This window comes from Zophobas morio, unplaced genomic scaffold (assembly GCF_036711695.1).
Source record: "Zophobas morio isolate AGI-343-1 ecotype UQ-CSIRO unplaced genomic scaffold, CSIRO_AGI_Zmor_V1 ptg000021l, whole genome shotgun sequence".
Lineage (NCBI taxonomy): Eukaryota > Metazoa > Arthropoda > Insecta > Coleoptera > Tenebrionidae > Zophobas > Zophobas morio.
Genome location: NW_026972126.1, coordinates 378,758 through 399,019, shown reverse-complemented (window position 1 = coordinate 399,019; position 20,262 = coordinate 378,758). Strand labels below are relative to the sequence as shown.

The 20,262-nt window shown below is 34.2% G+C and overlaps 1 protein-coding gene across 3 annotated transcripts in view; it reads right to left on the bottom strand.

Moving 5' to 3' along the window:
• LOC135132153 (monocarboxylate transporter 12-like) overlaps window positions 1–20,262 on the bottom strand; it is a 343,441-nt gene that overhangs the window by 8,904 nt on the left and 314,275 nt on the right. For 2 of the 3 annotated variants that reach the window (XM_064060130.1, XM_064060133.1), the window contains one exon: window positions 18,899–19,232. In XM_064060130.1, the coding sequence (XP_063916200.1) occupies window positions 18,899–19,232 (334 nt within the window). The remainder of the gene's footprint in view (window positions 1–18,898; window positions 19,233–20,262) is intronic. The other variant, XM_064060131.1, reaches the window with a different exon arrangement.

Here is a 20,262-nt window from a genome sequence, read left to right as displayed (position 1 = left end):
ACGTTTATTTTTTCAATTTATTGTCTTATGGTTTCTACTAGTGAAAAAAATAGTATATTAACCACGATTGCAAAGCCACTTCTAGACCTCGCGCTTCAGAGCCCTCGACGCTGCGCGTCTCGGGTTCTAATTTGCGCTCGGTCTAGAATGCTTGGCTCTGCAACCTTGGCTAATAATATACTATTTGACTTTTTACTTGAGATTTTTCAAACTTCACCTTTCGTTGTCAGTTTTTGGTTGCTATGTTTTTTTAAAACATGAATTAATTGAATCTGATAGCACCTCTTACAGTGGCGCGAATAAAGCTTGGATAAAGGGTAAATTTACTTTGCAACTTTTGGTAATACAACAGGAGTTTTTTTTATTCCTTATGCTCTCGAGAACCTCTCCAATTTTTTTGTCGGTGCATTTCGCAAAAAACACCCTGTATTATTACCGTGTTGACACCGTTTAAGTGTTCTATCGATAATCACCCCTAAATGCTTTGAATATTCCACATAGTACGCTATAATATTCCCAAGATTAATGCGAAGAGTATTGAAATGTCATTATTTTTATTTAATTGAAGCCTGTTTGCATTACGCCAATCTTGTGTTTTCGTGATAGAGTTTTTATTGGCGATGTAGGAGCTCGGCAGTTTCTCCTGTTGTATCAATATATGCAAGTATCATCGGCATAAATTGTTACATCAGCTTTTGTAAGAAAGTTCGAAAGATCGTTTATATAATATATATACAGGATGAGTATTATAATAACGGGACCCTGACCAAATTTCAATGCAACACAAAATATATATCTCATATGTAACTCTTTTTACCTAGTAGTTAATTTTGACTTTCGCAAAATAAATAAAAGATGAGGGTTAAATGCACGAACGATGAAAAAGTTGATATGATCTTGATTTTTGGAGAATGCGGAAAAATGCCGTTGCAGCAGCAAATCTCTACGAAAGAAGATATCCCAACAGGCGACATCCAACTTACCAAATTTTTAGATGTTTAGAAAAAACGTTAAGACAAAATTGGCTAGACTTTTGGGGATGGGGTGAGATTAGAGAATAATAGCAGACTAATTTGTATGCTGAATCTCGAAAGTTGTTTTGTTAATCTAATCAATTCATATCATTACTTGGTCTTAGTACCCGTAATGATAGAAGTCTTGCCTGAATGCCGGTCATTTCCGGGTCAGTGGAGGGTCTTAATAATAATTGTGAATAAAAGAAAAGTTCTTTTTAAAAACAAGTTTATTAAACCAATAAACTTACGAGGTAAGCGCCAAATATTCTCGGCCTGATATATTTGCGATTGCTCGTCGAGAAATTTGTACAATTCATATAAGACTAGAAGGTCCCCATAGTATGTTTGTAAAATTTCAAGCCCCACTGCTCGTTAGTTTTGACACATTTGAGGAGTAAAATTTGAAAAATGATGGACTCATCATACCTGTTTAAAATTGAATATCGAGCGGTAATAAAATTCTTAGCAAAAGTAGGAATCGCTCGGAGCGGCACTAAAATAAATGCTCGTGACGGTTGAAATGTCAGACTTTAGACAGGTTGATTGAGTTGATTAATGTCAAGGTTTAATCACGTTTGGAGAAAAAAATATTTTTTCTAATTTCTACTAATAAAATGCTCATCTTGTAGGTTAAATCTCGCTATTAAAACAATAGTTTAATCGAAAGGATGAATAAAATGTTTATAGCAACACTTTATTCACACTGTCATGGACAACACGAATAAAGTAAAAAAAACTAAAAATTCGCACTACCACTGAAATTTTCGTTGCTATGGATGTGTGGATATTCAACTAAAATTTGCAACGCTTGATAGTCCACCTCCTGTAAAACAATCCTAATGAAAGTCCAGGAGCAACGTTTGAATTTGACCGTGGCGAAAGTACAGGCAGCTTAGGCAATTTACCTTCTTCAAATGTTCATCATATTAGTAATAGTACAATTAATATCTATGTATATGGATTACCTAAACAATAAATTTTTTGAAAAATTTTGTTGGAAAAAATCTTGTATGATACACGTGAATAAACGAATTTGATCCACTCATAAACATTATCACACTCAGTTCGCCTCGTGTGCTAAACTGTTTTTTCGTTGGATAAAATTCACTTTTATTCACTTCTACCATAAATAGCTATTTTTAAAGGGATGGAGCTGTTAGTTAAACGTAGTTTTAAATGTATTGAAGTTAACAGATATTATGTTGAATTATACATATTTAATTTTTTTGCATCATGTCTCTTTTTTGGGTAGGCCGAGAATATTGGGCGCTTACCTCGTAACTTATGCGTTCAATTTTTAGAAAAACTAGATTTAAATATACTTATTGAGCTCTATTTGATTATTTACCATTCCTGTTTCTAAGATAGTACGTGGTGTTTACTGGTTGACTACGATAAACTCGACGGTAAGTATTTTGCTGTTCTAGAAAAGTAAATAATTTTATTCAAAATTAATCAATTATTAGTATTACAACTGCCAATTGCCAAACGAAGCTTATTTTGGAAAATAGACGTTGAAGACAAGATTGTCTGGAAACTCGTGCGACATCAGTGAACTTGTCCCAACATCAACACTGTTGAAATTTTCATCCATGACGTTTTCGTTTTCTTCGTGATTACAGGTTGAGGTCGATGGTTTTGAAAATTCTTCATTTTTGTCACCGTCAAGAATTTTTTTCACTAGTCTTTGAAACTTTGATACGTCTTTTGTAGCGGTCTCTCGATTTGGCAGGAATGAGAGTCAAACATCCTACATTCCAAGGTTCTTCGATTTCGCTTTCATGTTCACTAAATTCACTCATTTGCACTAGTTTTAATTAAATGTTAATTGTAAGATTTTACAAAAAACTGTAATGGCTGCAGTTATTTATAAATTGCTACAGAAACGTAATGTGGATGTGGAAACTTACACAGATATCTATGTTTATCTCTCTATGAATCTGTATTAGGTATTTAAACGCTGTTACAAAATTCAATCGCGCAAAAAACGTCATAAGCATCACGAACATTAAGGACTACCGATCTCGTCGCTCCGCTCCTCTCCAAACAATTGCCTTCCACCGGTAAAATGTCCTTACTTACCGTTCTTGATACTTAATGTACCTACTATTAGAACCTACTTTATACGTCGTAAAATCTTGAGAGTTTTCATTATTTATGACTTATATGCCTGCATTTGTCGACGCATAAACCCTTAATATACTCTTGCGGAAGATTTTCCTATTCTTGTACGATGGCATTCTCTATGGCATTAAGATCTCCAAGAACCAATCTACGCTTCTTTAAACTCCAATTCACATGGTCCCATACATGTTCAATGAGGTTTATGTTGGAACTCCTGGCTTGTCATGGTACAAGCGAAATTTCAACCACTCCTAAATATCGTTGCACAATGAGGCCGCGCATTATCGTGCATATATGTTAAATTTGGCCCTATGTGGGCTCTCCATAGGGTATGACATGAGGCTCCAAAACATCAGTAATATACCGCGCAGCTGTTAAACGAGCTCCTGGTAATGCCGCCAATTCAATATGTCTGGTGTAGGAAATGCCACCCCAAAACGTTATAGAGCTTCCTCCAAAATTCACTTGTGGAAGAATATATAGGCAAATATCGATCGCTAGGTCGTCTGTAGATCGGCATACCGCGATCTGAGTAATAAGTACAGGCAAAAACGAGATTTGTCTGCAAACAGTATATTGCTCCAATCCTCGACATTCCAATTGTAACAAGTGCATTGTAACAAGTGCACGTTCAATCCCAAAAAGGTCACCATTGTCGCGAGCTGATTTGTCTCGGCTGCCCATCATGGGTCTAATTTTTGTTAACGACTCCTTAAAAATCACCTCTTCCGAACCTTCCCAGAAAACAAATAGATCCATATACTTCCTTTGTCCCATCTCGCTATATCCCGTCCTCTCTCCATGTGGCACTGGACCCTCGGGTTAATTTTTTGGTACCACATGTACAATCTTTTCCGAGGGAGTCGTTAAAAAAGTAAATTGAGTCTCAAGCGTGCCTAGCCATTTGTCGAATTTCAAGAAAACGGCACAGTTTTATAGCGACCATGATGGATGGGCACAGAGGCAGAGAAGGGCTTTGTTCGAGAAATCCCATTATCAAAATGGAATGATGCGATTTCGTCTCCTTGTAAATATGTACAGATGTTTTGATAAAAGAAAAGGTTGGAAATTCGGATAGATGACAGGCATAGATCTAGCCTACCACAGGTGGAATAAAGTTGCAATTCCACCTGAGAGAAACCGGGTCACAAGTAAAAGAACGTTTGATGGGTTCGAGATCTATGGCTGGCTATCCTAGTTAAGTCGCGAGGCAGTAGCCACTCCAAAAAGCTGTTCGATAGATTTATTTTATACTGTAATTGATATTGTTAGGGGCTTTTTCATAAGAATATGTAAATCGACGGCGATTTGGGCGGTTTGCTGGTATAGATGAGAGAGAACGAGAAAGCACTTCTTTTCAACACAGGGGGGTTGCATCCCATTGGTTTTTCTTTGTTAGCCCCTTTGACATCGGGTGGAGTCTCCACTCTTGGCAAAATGATAAAAGAGTAGTTTGGTCAATTTTTGTCAGTTCTCAGGCCGGGATTTTGTAGTATGCAACTCGTTCCTTCTCGACGCGTCTTTTGCTCTTAAATTTTGGTTGAAAGTGTTAGTTTTCATTGCGTTCAAAGTAGTTCATTTTCGTTGAGTGTTGCATTTTTATTTGTTTTCTTTCTAAATTTGTGGAACTCACCGTGAGCGGTGATCCACTTGTTCATTTTGTTTTTTCTGTAAATTTCAAATCATTTAGTGTGTGTAAATAAATAAGGGTGACCGATTTTCATTTAAGTTGGACTTTCTTTCCGCGGACTTTGCGGCCATCCCTTCCGTTTAATAGACAATTGTGACTTAAAACAGTGGAAACTAGTGAGTGACTTCGTGCCCTCGAGCAGCGAAAAGGGTAGTTTCGAAAGGTAAGAGAATTCCCATTTTTCTGTGATGTGTGATTAACACTTCTCATGTAGAAGACCAGATAATTTCACGCTACCCGATTAAAGATAATTTAATTTTTCTAAAAATAATTTTTTTATATAAAAAATCTCTTTTTGAAGCATTCTTGCTGTACAGTGTTGCGTCCTGCTGACGCGTTGAGTAGACTTTACGATTTGTAATTTATTTTGTACTGATTTAACTCTGTTTGTATAAGTTTTAACAACCAATATCATTTAATTGATACAACATGTCTACGTGTTTAATGTGTAACAAAAAAGCTAAAAGTTCTGATTGTGTAACGTGCGATATATGTCGGAAAAACGTACATACTGAATGTGCCGGTCTATCTCGATTGGAAACTGAGTGTATTCGATCTAGTTCAAGAAAGATACATTACTATTGTGAGAAATGTGACATTGTTTCCACTATGAATTCACTAAAATCGGAAATAGATATTTTAAAATCCGAATTGTTGGAGATTAAAAAACGTCAAAACCAGGCGATCGACCATGATTCGGACAAGAAATTATCTGAAGATGAAATTATCGCCGAGGTAGAGGACAGAAATAGGAGAGCTGCTAATTTAATATTATTTAACCTACCGGAATCTACTGAAACAATATCTGATCAGCGGAAAGAAGATGATACGTCCCGATGCCTTAGCATTGTTCTTCCTACCAATAAGGACAATGTATCAGTACTGTCATGTTTAAGGCTGGGTAAATATAACAGTGATAAATTGCGCCCATTAAAAATGACATTTGCTAATGCTCAACAAGCCCTGGATGTCCTGAAGTCCTATAAACGCAAAGATAATTTTTATTTAAATCGAGATCTAACTCCTCGACAACAAAATAGTTCTTATTTAATTCGTTCAGAGTTTAAACGTCGCAAACAACAGGGAGAACATGATATTCAACTAAGATATTATAATGGAATGCCAAAAATAATAGTGCCAAAAAACATGTAATTATCCATCAGTCAATCTTCAATCTGCAGATATACTACCAAAATGTCAGAGGATTAAATACAAAAGCCGATATTTTCTATCCAAAGGTTATTATAAGTAACTATGATGTTTTAGCAATTACGGAAACTTGGTTAAAAAATGATGTTTTAAACAGCGAATATTTTAGCACACAGTATAATGTTTATAGGGCTAACAACGGAAGCAGGGGTAGAGGTGTATTACTGGCTGTCAAATCACATTTTGTTTGTAAGCTGCTACCACTTACATCACCAGTTCCTGAGGTAGATCTTATCGGTGTATCACTAAATATTAATGGAAAATGTAAATTAAATATCGTTAATGTTTATATACCACCAGCATCACATAACGAATGTTACGAGGAAATCTTTGAGTATTTAGAAGAAACTTGTTCTCTATCCACAAATAGTCTTATTATAGGAGATTTTAATATTCCACAATATTGCTCTCAGATGACTCATAACAACACTACTGAACATATAACAGGCTCTACTATCCCTCTACGGGACTTCATCAATATCAATGGTCTCATTCAAAGAAATATGGTAACGAATATCAACTCCAGACTGTTAGATTTAGTACTAACTTCCAACAATTTGAACTGCTTAGTGATGAATTGTGAAGATCCTTTAATTATAGAAGACCAACATCATCCTTCATTAGAAATCAAACTTGAAATTCCACTCCATACTTATAATGACTGCAAGTTTTACACTTCAAATAACAGTCTTAAATACAAATTTCGTAGGGGCGATTACATAGGTTTATATAGCAGTTTATGTTCAATAGATTGGTCCAAATTAACACTATTAACTGATGTGGATGATGCGTGCAGTTATTTTTATGATAAGATATATAATTTATTTGATATATACATTCCCAAGTGTCCTGTTCGTACAATACAGTATCCAGTATGGTTTACACCAACTATAATCAGTTATATTAATCGTAAGCGTCGCCTATGGAAAAGTTATAAAAAGCATAAATTTGAGAGAGATCTAGTACAAGTTAATAACCTAAGGAAACTTATTAAAAGTGAAATCAAAATGCAGTATGTTTATTTTATTAATCGAGCGGAAGAAAATATTAGTACAAATCCACAGAATTTATGGAAATATATTAACTTAAAAAGAAATAACACCAGCATCCCAGGTAACATGCATTTCCGAGATAAGGAGTTAGTTCATCAACAAGATATCGTCAATGCCTTTGCTGATTTCTTCAGTTCGGTCTTTATTAGTGACATTCCCTGTGATAATTCAACCTTCTGTGATAATACTAGTGATATGTTTCCAGTGTTAAATAATTTTGTGATAACGACCTGTGATATTTACCAAGCTCTCAAGAAAATTAAACCAAATTTTACAATGGGACCTGATAGTGTACCTGCATTTTTAGTGAAAGACTGTATTTCTTGTTTATGTCAACCATTATGTCATTTGTTTAATATCATAGTTCAGAAAGCAACTTTTCCGAAGATGTGGAAAACGACAAAGGTAGTTCCTATTCATAAAACCGGTGAACGACATGATGTTCAAAATTACAGACCAATAGCGATTATCTCGAATTTTGCAAAAATTTTTGAAGCCATCTTAGCAAAAAATTTAGCTAGCCACATAGCATGCATGATTAGTGACAACCAACACGGTTTTATTAAGGGCAGATCAACGACGACGAACCTTTGTGAATATATTCAATATGTATCCAGTGTATTAGATTCTAAGAAACAAGTCGATGTGTTATATACTGATCTATCCAAAGCCTTTGACGTGGTCAACCATTCTATCCTAATTAGGAAGTTAAACACTTTTGGCTTATGTAACAATCTGATAAATTTATTTAAATCGCTACTTGGCAACCGGCAACAATTTGTAGAATATCATGGGTACCGCTCACAATTGTATAATACTGAGAGTGGCGTTACACAAGGATCAACGTTAGGACCAATTCTTTTTGTTATGTACTTTAACGATGCTTTGTCTTTATTTCGTTGTCGAGTGTTTGTCTATGCGGACGACTTAAAAATTGCTAATCGTATAGAATCTACTGGTGACTGTCAACTACTGCAAGCAGATTTAGATGGTTTTAAATCGTGGTGTACAACAAATTTTCTGAAAATTAATGTATCTAAATGTAAAGTAATTACTTTTTCTAGAACAACTTCGAATATAGATTACAATTATACTTTGTATGGATCAGCAATTGACAAAGTTAATCAAATTAAAGATCTTGGTATTATTCTAGATCCACAGTTGACATTTGTACCACACATACAATATTTATGTAACCATGCCACAAAAATGATGGGATTTATATATAGGAACACGGTACATTTTAGAAACACTGAAGCATTGTTAACGCTGTACTATGTATATGTTAGGGCTAAATTAGAATATGGTAGTATGATATGGGATCCATATTATGATATTCATATTGCGTCGCTCGAACGAATACAGAGAAAATTTTGTAAGAGATTATATTACATTAAACATGGTGTGTACCCAGTTAGATCATATCCTAATGATATTCTCTTAAAAGAATTTAATCTTTGTACACTAAAGGCTAGAAGAACGTTTGGTAATATTTATTTTCTTTTCAAGCTAATTCATGGTATCATTGTAAACACCAAACTTCTCAACGATATCCATTTTCTAGTCCCGCGTCTAAATAGTCGACATCATGTAACATTTTCAATAGATACATGCAGAACAAACCAACATTATTATGCACCGTTAAATAATATATGCCGCTGTTACAATGTTGTAGCATCTGTCCTAGATATATTCCAATATAACGTAACGACATTTAGACGAAATTGTAAAAAACTTATATTGTGTTAATTAGAATTATATGTACTTATTCATGTTGTATCATAGAATATTTCCTGTTTGTATTTTTCTTTTTTCTTTTCTCTTTTTATAATACATGTAGTCGATTTTAGTAGGCATGTTATAATCATAATTATAATACTACAAAGCATTTATCCTGTTAGACTGTCTGTCTGTTGGATAATAAATACATTTATTTATTTATTTATTTATTTATTTATTTAAGCGCAAAAAAATCGGTCGTCTCGTTGTGATGTTTTTCGTTTACGACCTTGTCCTAGTCTTCTATTCACGCTTCCAGTAGTATGGTACTTTTGCATTAGTCTACAAATAGTCGATTGGCAGATTGGTGATATAGCGTTGGGTTCGACCATGTTTAACCAAGGCTACAGACCAGATGGCCGCTTCTTGCGATACGTTATGCGTCATGCGATTAGGAACATTCATTATGTGCCAAAATGACATTTTTAATTCAAACATTTCACAAATTAGTATTCGAGATAAGAATACCATGATAAGATACTTTTTTTCTTTTACTAGATCTATTAGTTACAAATGATAAGGAACTTTTTTTTGCGTAGATGAAAAAAATTTTGTTGTAACTAATCATAAGGCATGTTTTTTAGTATATTTTTAAATTTTTTCGGTTGTTATTAAAAAATTTGAAATGGTGCGTTAAATTTTTTGAGGTGTGTATTTATACATCGAGAGAATGTCACGTAGAAATTAGTTTGATTTGAATGAGTTTGTCTTGTCGAAACACAGGGCTAAAATTATTAATTAAACCACAATCGAACAAAATGTTCTGAATATTATACTTCTTATTTGACCATAATTATATAAAGACGTGAGAATTCTTCACATTTTCGTGAAAATGAGGTGATTCGTTCTTAATTTGACCAACAAAAAATTTGTGACGACGTCATCAACATGGATAATACTAGTCACAGCATAAAAAAAAAGTCGTCACCAGTGGCGGCTCGTCAGGGGAGGCAGGGGAGGCAGTGCCTCCCCTGGAAAAATTGACTATTAGTTTTTGTTTTAATATCTGTTAACTTCAAATATATTTTAAAGATATAAGCCCGTATTCAGCGCTGTCGATTATGTTTAGTAGATGTCTATTAAGCCCTTAATCAATGTCTATTAAATTTACCTATTCAGCGCCATTGCTTAGCGGCTAATTAATGTCATTTGACGATTTTTTTAATCAATATTTTAATCGACGACATAACCGTCTTTAAATAATTATTTATGTTGACATTTATATAAAATCGTTCAAAATGGATAATATTTTGGAAGGAATTCAGTTTATATTGAATAATTTTCAACATAAATTCGTTCGCCGATGCTGGTGGTGCTTCCTTTGCGTAATTTGGGACGATTCTGCATGCTCTAAGTGTGTTTCGTCGCTCAGAATCATCAAAAAATGTTGAAATATAGTTCAGATCTAATAAAAATTGACAAAAATAAGATTTCTAGCTAAAATTTGATGGTTTCGTTGCTCTTTCCGAACCCCTTGGGTGTCTGATTGGCTTAAAACCACAAGAAAACGCTTCAAAAGTGACGTTTCTGAAGAATTTTGACTATTTTCTTCTATCTACGAACACCAGAATGCATAAAACTAACCCAGACGTCTCCTTTTCGTAATTTGAGACGATTCTGCATGCTCTAAATGTGTTTCGTCGCTCAGAATCATCAAAAAATGTTGAAATATAGTTAGGGTTTAATAAAAATCAACAAAAATACGATTTCTATCTAAAATTTGATGGTTTTGTTGCTCTTTCCGAGCCCTTTGGGTGTCTGATTGGCCTAAAACTACAAGAAAACTTCAAAAGTGAAATACAACTTGCCATAACTATACGATTACAGGTAATCTTCACACTAAAACTGTTGTGCACCTATTATAACCTTTAATTAATTTTTACCAATATTGTATTATTCATATTAGGAGATCTGCATGGTGGTACTCAAGTTTCTATGAGGTACATTTGTATTAAGGCAGCTCGAGTTTTAACTTCTCGACTACCTCAGTTTAAGAAACCTTAGTGGGTTCAAGCAAAATTTTTATAATATTAGAACATTTCCTGAAGTGGTGGACTGCATTGACTGCAACCATTATTAAAATAAAGGATCCTGGTGGACGTCGGCCACTGTTAAACTGCTGCAATATAAATTTTTATTCATTAAATGTGCAAGTTGGATATGTTTGACATACACGGATAGTGAGATTTTAACAAATTTTGCGACGTTGTCAAATGAATGTTCGTTAAGTTATTAATTAGTTAATAGAAGCGTAAAAAACGGTAGTGAATAGGGCATTCACTAAAATATCGATTTAAAAAATTATTTAGTTTAATCAATTGATTACTAAAAAAATAGATAAACAATAATTTAAAGAATGGCGCTGAATACGGGTTATAGCAAATAACTTTTATGGAACACTGATTTATTAAAACGCGTCTTGGTAACATATTTTGAAGTACGCGCTTTCGACAGGAATAAGCGCTGATCACCGCCGTGTAGGCCAGCTTCAGACAGAGGCATGCCTCAGATAGACGGATATCTTCAGTATGATTAGTCAGTGGTGCTAATATGTTTTTGAGTAAGACAATAGTCATCAGTGCTTTATCAAAGCGCCAGCGGAGGCACCAACGCCTACCGTCCTTAAGCCAATCAGATCGGATTTTTTAATCTCACGGTGAAACTGCACAATGCTGAACAGGGATGATGAATGCATTTAGTGTGCATTTAGTTGTGCATTAATTAGACGCGAGGAAAGGTGTTCACTGCATGTGCATTGCCAAGGCTATGTATTAAAACTTTTAAGTTAACTTGAACAGAGTAGAAATGTCAGTTTTGCAATGCTGATAGCAACATAAGAATCTATAATCTCCAGAATTTCTTATAAAGTTTAAATATTTAAGCACGGGTTTCTTACGACGAACAATTGTATGTCAAAGATTTAGAACCTCTCATCCAGATTTGAGGAGAACTTTATTAATTAATTGATTAATATATTTAAATTAGCCCTAGATCATATGAATTAATATTTAATGCTAAGAAAGCAAATTCTGTAGTCTTTAAACGTTCTCGTTGGTTTGTGTGAAGCAATTAAATGTTTTTTATTCAAGAAGTGTACCCATATAGAATAGAGATATGTTACTGACTCAAAGCTATTTGTATTGTTTTCATAAAAACGAATAAACAATCTGTCTTTTAACAAAAGTAATTGCCAACATGTTAATTAATATCTGCTGATTTTGAAACGAAATTGTTGCCTCACCTAACGAAAAGATCACGAGCCGCTACTGGTAGTCACAGAGTATTACGAGTGCAAGAAAAAACAAGGACACGTATATCAACTTGGATTGGTGCAGTGTAATACTAAAAATAACAGCATTGAATTCTCAAAATTTTCTGAGAAAATGGAGTGAGCCGTTTCTGATTTAATCAATAAAATAAATTGATTCGTTCATTAATTTTTTTGACCCACCTCTTTAAGCAAACCAGAAGGGTAAATAACACCCCCTCAATCCCTACGCCTCTTGGGTGTAAATTCCAATAAGGGGGCACGGTCTGAACAAATACGGACAATATGAAATATATTTAAAGCAGATAATCAGTGGGAAACAATGTATTTTTAATTTCAAGTACTTGTTCAACTTTGACTATTTTGTTTATGTTTATGGTTCGAAAGAATTCGACTATTAGCACGGAAGTCTAATAGTCGGATCATCGCCGGCACTGAACTACGTAACGGTGTGCAATGTAGTAATGTAATAGGACGGTGAACCCAGTCGATGAACCGATAAAAGTAGCGCATAATTAGGATATAAGCAGTGCTGAAACTAGAGAATATTTAGATATAGGCGAACCTTGCGTTAGGCGCCCCTCGTTTACATATAAAAAATGCAATTTTACCAAATAATTTTATCTACATTTTTAATAAGTATACAAAACTAACACTATGATAAAATATAAAAAAAAGAAACAAACAAATCATTCTTGGTTAGTACAACATAATTTTTGGACGAATTTGGCGCCCCTTGTCGTTGGCGCCCCTAGGCAAGGGCCTGCTCCGCCTATAGCTAGTTTCGGTACTGGATATAAGTAAGCAAAATTATAAGCACTTGACGGTTCATCGACAGGAAATGATGAAAATGCATTGTCAGATTAAGCAGGCAATAATTGTCTATGTAATGGAAAAATTGAAATTGAAATGGTTGTAGGAGTAATGGTTGAACCTCCGACGTATAAGGAAATAAATTTAAAAAGTTAAAAGTAATAAGTGTTTTTATCTTCCCTGTTGTTTACCCCAGTGATGCTTAGTGGAAGGAAAATGTAAAACATTTCAGGTGACATTAAATGCATGCATAGGTATTAAAAAAAACTGACATTTAATTGATTTTGTCTCTTCAACCCAGAATTAGTAAACAGAAATGATCGATTTTCATTCAATAACTCCTGGCTGGCTACCTGATCTTAGTTCACATTGTTTCAATTTTCAATCAAGAAAAAAATAATCTTCATCATAATAGTTTACTTTAAATTAATTTTTCCTATTAGTGTATTAAGTTTGCCTTCCTATCAAAAAAAGTCACGAACCTTCACTGCAAGAGACCCGCCGCAAGCTGAATAGTCCCACTAAAAAGATTGAGATTTTAGGAATAACAATTGCACATCGAGTAAATTTTATGTCAATGTAGGACCCCACAAGGAAGTGTTCTAGGGCCGCTCATATTTTTAATGTACATTAAAACCTTTATGTATGCTGATGATACATCGGTAATTCTTAGCGGTAAGGATATAGACGAAGTAAAAAAAAAGTTGAACAAATCCTAACACTATTTATAAACTGGTGTAACAAAAATAGGTTAATTATAAACTATGATAAAACAGTTTTTATCGAGAGTTACAATTGTTACCCCTGTTCAAATCTTAGGTTTACTTTAAATAATATTATTATCAAAACAGAATTCTCCACCAAATTTCTGGGTACATACATCGACAGCAATTTAAATTATAAAGTTCACATCGTTTATTTATGTAATAATATAAATAAATGCTGTTATGCAATATCCATATTAAAAATATACTAAACTCTTGAACGCATATTACGCCTTAGTATTTTCCAAATTATCCTATAACATCATAAGCTGGGGTCAATCTACTGAGATAGAGAAACTTTTTATTGCTCATAAAAGAATTATAAGAATAATATTTAACTTGTCTTATAAGCAGTCTTGTAGGAATACGTTTAGCTATAACAAGATACTGACACTACCATCAATATATTTGTATAAAATTTTATGCTACATTCATAATAATAAGTCCAAATTTCAACTTTGTAGTAATACACATACATAATTATCAAACAAGAAATAGATCTCTTTTCTATATAGATAAATCCAACCACTCTTTCTTCAAAAAATCGCGCATATACGTTGGATGCTATCTCTATAATTTGTTACCGGATTACCTCAAAATAACCACACCTCATTTTTTATTCAAGAAACGAATAAAATGTGTTCTACTAGATAAAAATTTTTACTCCGTTCAGCAATATGTAACGATGCTTACAACGAAACACAGAAACGATATAAATGTTCCACTAATATTGTAGATATTTCTTCCGTGTTACATATATGTATAGTGTTGTAATTTTCCATTTCTATGTTATTAAATTTGACATATATGTAAAACTGACTCGCCAGATTATGTACAAAATATATATTTAACTGGTTCAAATAAATACATTTACATTTACATTTACTTTAAAATATCAATCTTAGAAATATGGAGAAAGGTTAACTTATAGTCCCTTGAGTCCATCTTCTTTTATTTTTTTTAAGTACTATGTAGAACATGTTAGCAGTTAGCAGTTTGAGCCGGGAAATCCTGTTATAGGTATATTATTTATGTAAAAGTTGTTTAAATCCTATACCAAAATTGCTTTTAACGAAGCTACATATCGACGGTGTCAAGGCAGTATATCGTAAGTCAAAAATTTCAACCTTCCAGGAGAGCAAAAACACTTTTTTTTACTAGCAGCCATAAAGCATGCATATGTCGATTTGTTTAGAGCAAAGTTCAACTTTTGCGCCCAAGGTTCAAAAAGAAGATTGAGGTTATGTACGAAATATTTGATGTAATTATTTCTTAAAGTGAATAACTGTATGCAACTATCATTACTTGAGTACATGCATGGTAGTTGGTAGATGGTGGAAGATAACATTAACAGAGACAATGAAGATACGACAGCTAGCAAAATTCTACAAACTTCAGCGACGATATTTCTGTTTTTCTGAAAACAGACTAAAAGTACATTTTCTGATGTCCCAGCGACCTGCTTCTTTGAACACCAGTCTTTGTACTCTGCATAAATAAACCTTCGTATAAACGCTTTTGGATTATTTTTCCGACAATAGCTTTTCTTGCAAATTTTGCGCCTCCCTCCTTACTTCTGGAGACGTGCATTGTTCAACTTCGATCACGTTCTGTTCTGCAGACACTATTAAGAAAATTCGTGAAATGCGGTTTTCATAAAAAATTTTCAAATGTCAAGCAACAACAATAATGTCACTTCACCAGTGACCACTATGATGTAAATTTTTGTGAATTTAAACATTTTGGGTCAAAAATTAAAGGTTCATTTTTTCAATTTATTATTTTACAGTTTCTACTAGTAAAAAACCATGATACTAGTGAAAAAAATTGTATATTAAGCACGGTTGCGAAGGCACTTTTAGACCTTGCGCTTTAGAGGCTCTGACGCTGTGCAACTCGGGTTCTAATTTGCGCTCGGTCTTGAATGCCTGGTTTCACAACCTTGGTTAATAATATACTATTTTTCACTAGCAGCCATGACGCATGCAAATGTCGACTCATTTAGAGGTAGCAAATTCAACTTTTGCGACCACCGGTTCAAAAAGAAAAATTGAGGTTATGTACGCAATGTTTGATGTGATTATTTCTTAAAAAATGAACAAATGTGTGCTACAAACATTACTTGAGTATACGCATGGTAGTTGGTAGACGGTAGAAGATAAAATGATTAACTCAGCGACAAGTATAAACGGTTTTCTTTGTGTTGAAGATTTAGATTAAGTTTGATTGGAAATCAAAACAAAATCATGTTGCGTCAAAAAATTGAACGTTTATTTTTTCAGTTTATTGTCTTATGGTTTCTACTAGTGAAAAAAATAGTATATTAACCACGGTTGCAAAGCCACTTCTAGACCTCGCGCTTCAGAGCCCTTTACGCTGCGCGTCTCGGGTTCTAATTTGCGCTCGGTCTAGAATGCTTGGCTTTGGAACCTTGGCTAATAATATACTATTTATTCTCATTGTAGATGTAAGTAGATTTTTTAATTTCTTCGGCACATTGTTATAAAAAGACCAGCAGTCGCTAGGGGTTATTGATTTTAATTGTTCTAAATGTTCAAATTTTGTTTTACTGATTGACAATCGATGTGTGTGAAGTTTGGGAAATGTTGAATGTTTTATCTGTTTCGGCCTAATCGGTAGTTCTTTATAGTCATTGTCAAAATCAGCCGTATATTTTATGAGTTCATGGGGTGTATATTTATAGGCCCTAACCTCACTTCTTATTTCATGTCACATTTATCTCCTACCAATAACATACGTCAGCTATTCTTAACTATTATATTACTAAAAACACATAAAAATTACAAATAAAAAATATGATGATTTTTTTACCATCCCCTCTCATTCATCCTACTTTTTACTTTGTAATTTTTATTTGTTTTTAGTGATATAATAGAATAGCTGACGTATGTTATTGGTAGAAGACTTAGAAGATGAATGCGACATGAAATGAGAAGTTAGGTTAGATTGGATACCTGACGTAGAGGCCTGAAGAAAGAATAAACAGAAACCGGTAACCTCAAAGTCATTTAATAGATAAGGTTGCCACATTGGGATGCCATATTGATACGTCACAAGGGGCTCTCAAATGGCGCGAAAATTGCCCGTTTTAAATACTCGAGTAACGCACTAAAAACGGAAACTTTTAATCAAGTGACCGCTTCTACTTCGCAAATTTCAATCCTGTGTAAAGAACAATTTAATAAACCTCAAGAAAAATGTTTTGCTGCCAGTAGAACTTGAAAATAACAAATGCGACACTATTAACTGATTTTTTTTATGCAAAAAAATCTGAAAATCTGCATTTACTGATTTACTTTTTCCTTTCTAGTAATAATCAAAACATTTCATTTTAGCTTAAACACAAATAAATTTAATTTAAGGCAAAATAGGGTTACACGAGTCGCAGTACTAACACCAAACGTCAGAATTAGCGGTACAGATCGTACAGATTAAAGGCATCAGCTGATCGGTCACACCAACTCAAAATTACAAGTTACTAAAAATTCCCAAGTAATACCAACCTCATTTTGACGTCACATGGGGCTGACACCTCTCCTCCCCCGTAAGCGATTTTGCCCACATACTCGTTTATGTGGTAACCTGTTCTCTATTAACTAACCTTGGGGTAACCTGATATAGTGTTTCATTTTATATGGAAATGAAAAGGTGTGGGCAAAGAATAGTTTTGATATTGATTATTAATTGAATGGTTGATTATAAAATGAAAGAAAATCAGTGGCGGCTCGTCAGGGAAGGCAGGGGAGGCAGTGCCTCCCCTGGGAAAATTAACTATTAGTTTTTGTTTTAATATCTGTTAATTTCAAATATATTTTAAAGATATAGCAAATAACTTTTATAGAATACTGTGATTTATTAAAACGCATTTTGGTAACATATTTTGAAGTACGCGCTTTCGACAGGAATAAGCGCTGATCATCATCGTGTAGGCCAGCTTCAGACAGAGGCATGCCTCAGATAGACGGATATCTTCAGTACCATTAGTCAGTGCTGCTAATATGTTTTTGAAAAAGACAATAGTCATCAGTGCTTTATCAAAGCGCCAGCGGAGGCACCAACGCCTACCGTCCTTAAGCCAATCAGATCGGATTTTTTAATCTCACGGTGAAACTGCACAATGCTGAACAGGGATGCTGAATGCATTTAGTGTGCATTTAGTTGTGCATGAATTAGACGCGAGGAAAGCTGTTCACTGCCAAGGTTATGTATTAAAACTTTTAAGTTCACATGAATTAATATTAATGCTAATAAAGCAAATTCTGTAGTCTTTACACCTTCTCGTTGGTTTGTGTGAAGCAATTAAATGTTTTTTATTCGAGAAGTGTACCCATATCGAGATATATTCCTGACTCAGAGTTATTTGTATTGTTTTCATAAAAATGAATAAACAATCTGTCTTTTAACAAAAGTAATTGCGAACATGTTAATACCTGCTCATTTTGAAACGAAAATGTTGCCTCACCTAGCGAAACGACCACGAGCCGCTACTGAAGAAAATAAATAGATACCAAATTTTACTGTTGTGTGTTAAAATAAAATATTGCTAGTACTCCAAGTTATAACTGACCAATGTGGTTGCAAGATCTCGTGGCAGACGAGATGGGCGAGGCGGAGTCTAATACAGGCGGTTGGTAGTGCTCGGGTTAAGCGATCGGTTGCAACATCGCCCTAAATACGTTGACCGTGTTTGCTAAACCCAAACTTCTAGGTATTAGTACGCACAACTGAGAGATGTACCTGCTCGAAACGACTAATGAAAAGTGGATACTTTTTCGGAACAGACAGTAGCCTCCACTCCTCTACACCCGCCGCTGAGTTTGGTCGGATCCGAAGCGCAGTGATGCTCAAACTCGTCCGCCACGAGATCTTGAAACTACTCTATAATTACAAGCTCTTCGAGAAATCTCCAGTGTTTATAATGCCAATAAACCGTAGACTGGAAATTTAAATAAATCGCCAATTTTTAATCTACCAAATCGTAGCATGAATTTTTGTATTAAGTACCTACGATACATTTGTATTATTTTTTATATTGTAAATATTATTCATTAATTTTCTATAAAAGCTATTTGCAAATAATAAAAACATGAACTTACATTTCTAAAATCAATTTTTTAAGAAATTAAAAAAAATAGAATAAATTTAAAATTCAATAAAAATACCCTACTGCTTCCTTATAGAGCACAGAAAATAAAGCAATTCCAATTCCCACTCCAGTTTGTGCCACCATTTCTACAAATTCTCTTCTTCTTTTGAAATAATGTCCTAAAACTAGTCCTGATGTTTCCTTTACAATTCCAGTACCAAGGCCCAAAAGTAAACCATAGCTGAGAAGTGCTTGATGGAACTGCACAGCAAAAGAAGTAAACAAACACGCAAGAGCTGTAATTATTCCTCCAAATGCAGCCGCCAGGCGGGTTGATTTCCTTCTACAAACTGCGACAACCATGGGGGCGGTTAGAAACGATATACACAAGCATAACGCTCCCAGCCAAGCTGCAACAAATCGTACGTATAAAAACAGTTATTTGTGTATGAAGACCATAAAAAAGAACTTTTTCGGCTGATCTAAAGTTTGGGGCCGAGGTATAGCCCCGGCCTACAAATTAAATGAGGACGAAAAAGTTCTCTTTGACCGAAGTACAGCATTTACAATAACGCCGTAGCATCCTCCAACATGCCAACGTTTTCAACAATTGTAAAGTTAATTTATTAATTACTTTTTTAAGTTTATGTTATAACCTTTGAATAAAATGTCGTAAAAGTAATTTTTAGAAATAAATCTATCGTGACTAATCCGTATCATTACAAAAGATCAAGAGGCACTCAAAGCAGGCCCTGACAAATTTATTAGCGGCGCCAACGGCGATTATCTCCGAGTGGATACGGTAGGACCATGGACATGATATTGCCAAAGTCAAAGCAATCATGGAATAATCATTTCATTTTAAATTTAGTTAGTATCAAGTAGTACACGGTATTAGTATTTTGACTTGTGTCAAAAAAAAAAATCAGAAGTAATTGTCTCATCATTAACCCTGTATAGTTTGATTAAAAATTTACCATGCTTATGATAATTTTAAAACATCCGCAAGATTTCAAAGCATTCGGTTTTGCAGATTCAAAATTAAATTGCAAAATATTGTTATACCATTTTCATTTTTTTTTTTTCAAAAATCTCTACGTTACGGTTAAAAATTCGACACGGATTCACAAAGTTCACATGATTACAAGTGTAGGACTGTTACTTTATACAATTTAAAATACTTTTACCTAGTACAATTTTGAGGTGATGTCATCACCTTATGGGTGAGGTTAGCATTTTACCATCCACATGATATTCATAATACACGTATAAACTTTGACAACAATCGGTCCAGTAGTTTCGGAAATTATCTGCTAACAAAAATCGTCACGGACGGACAGACAGACAGACAGACAGGCAGACAGACAGACAGACGTATAGTGCTCTTATGCACTAGACCACGATCAGGACATTTCACGCTAATAGTAAACTGTTATTCTA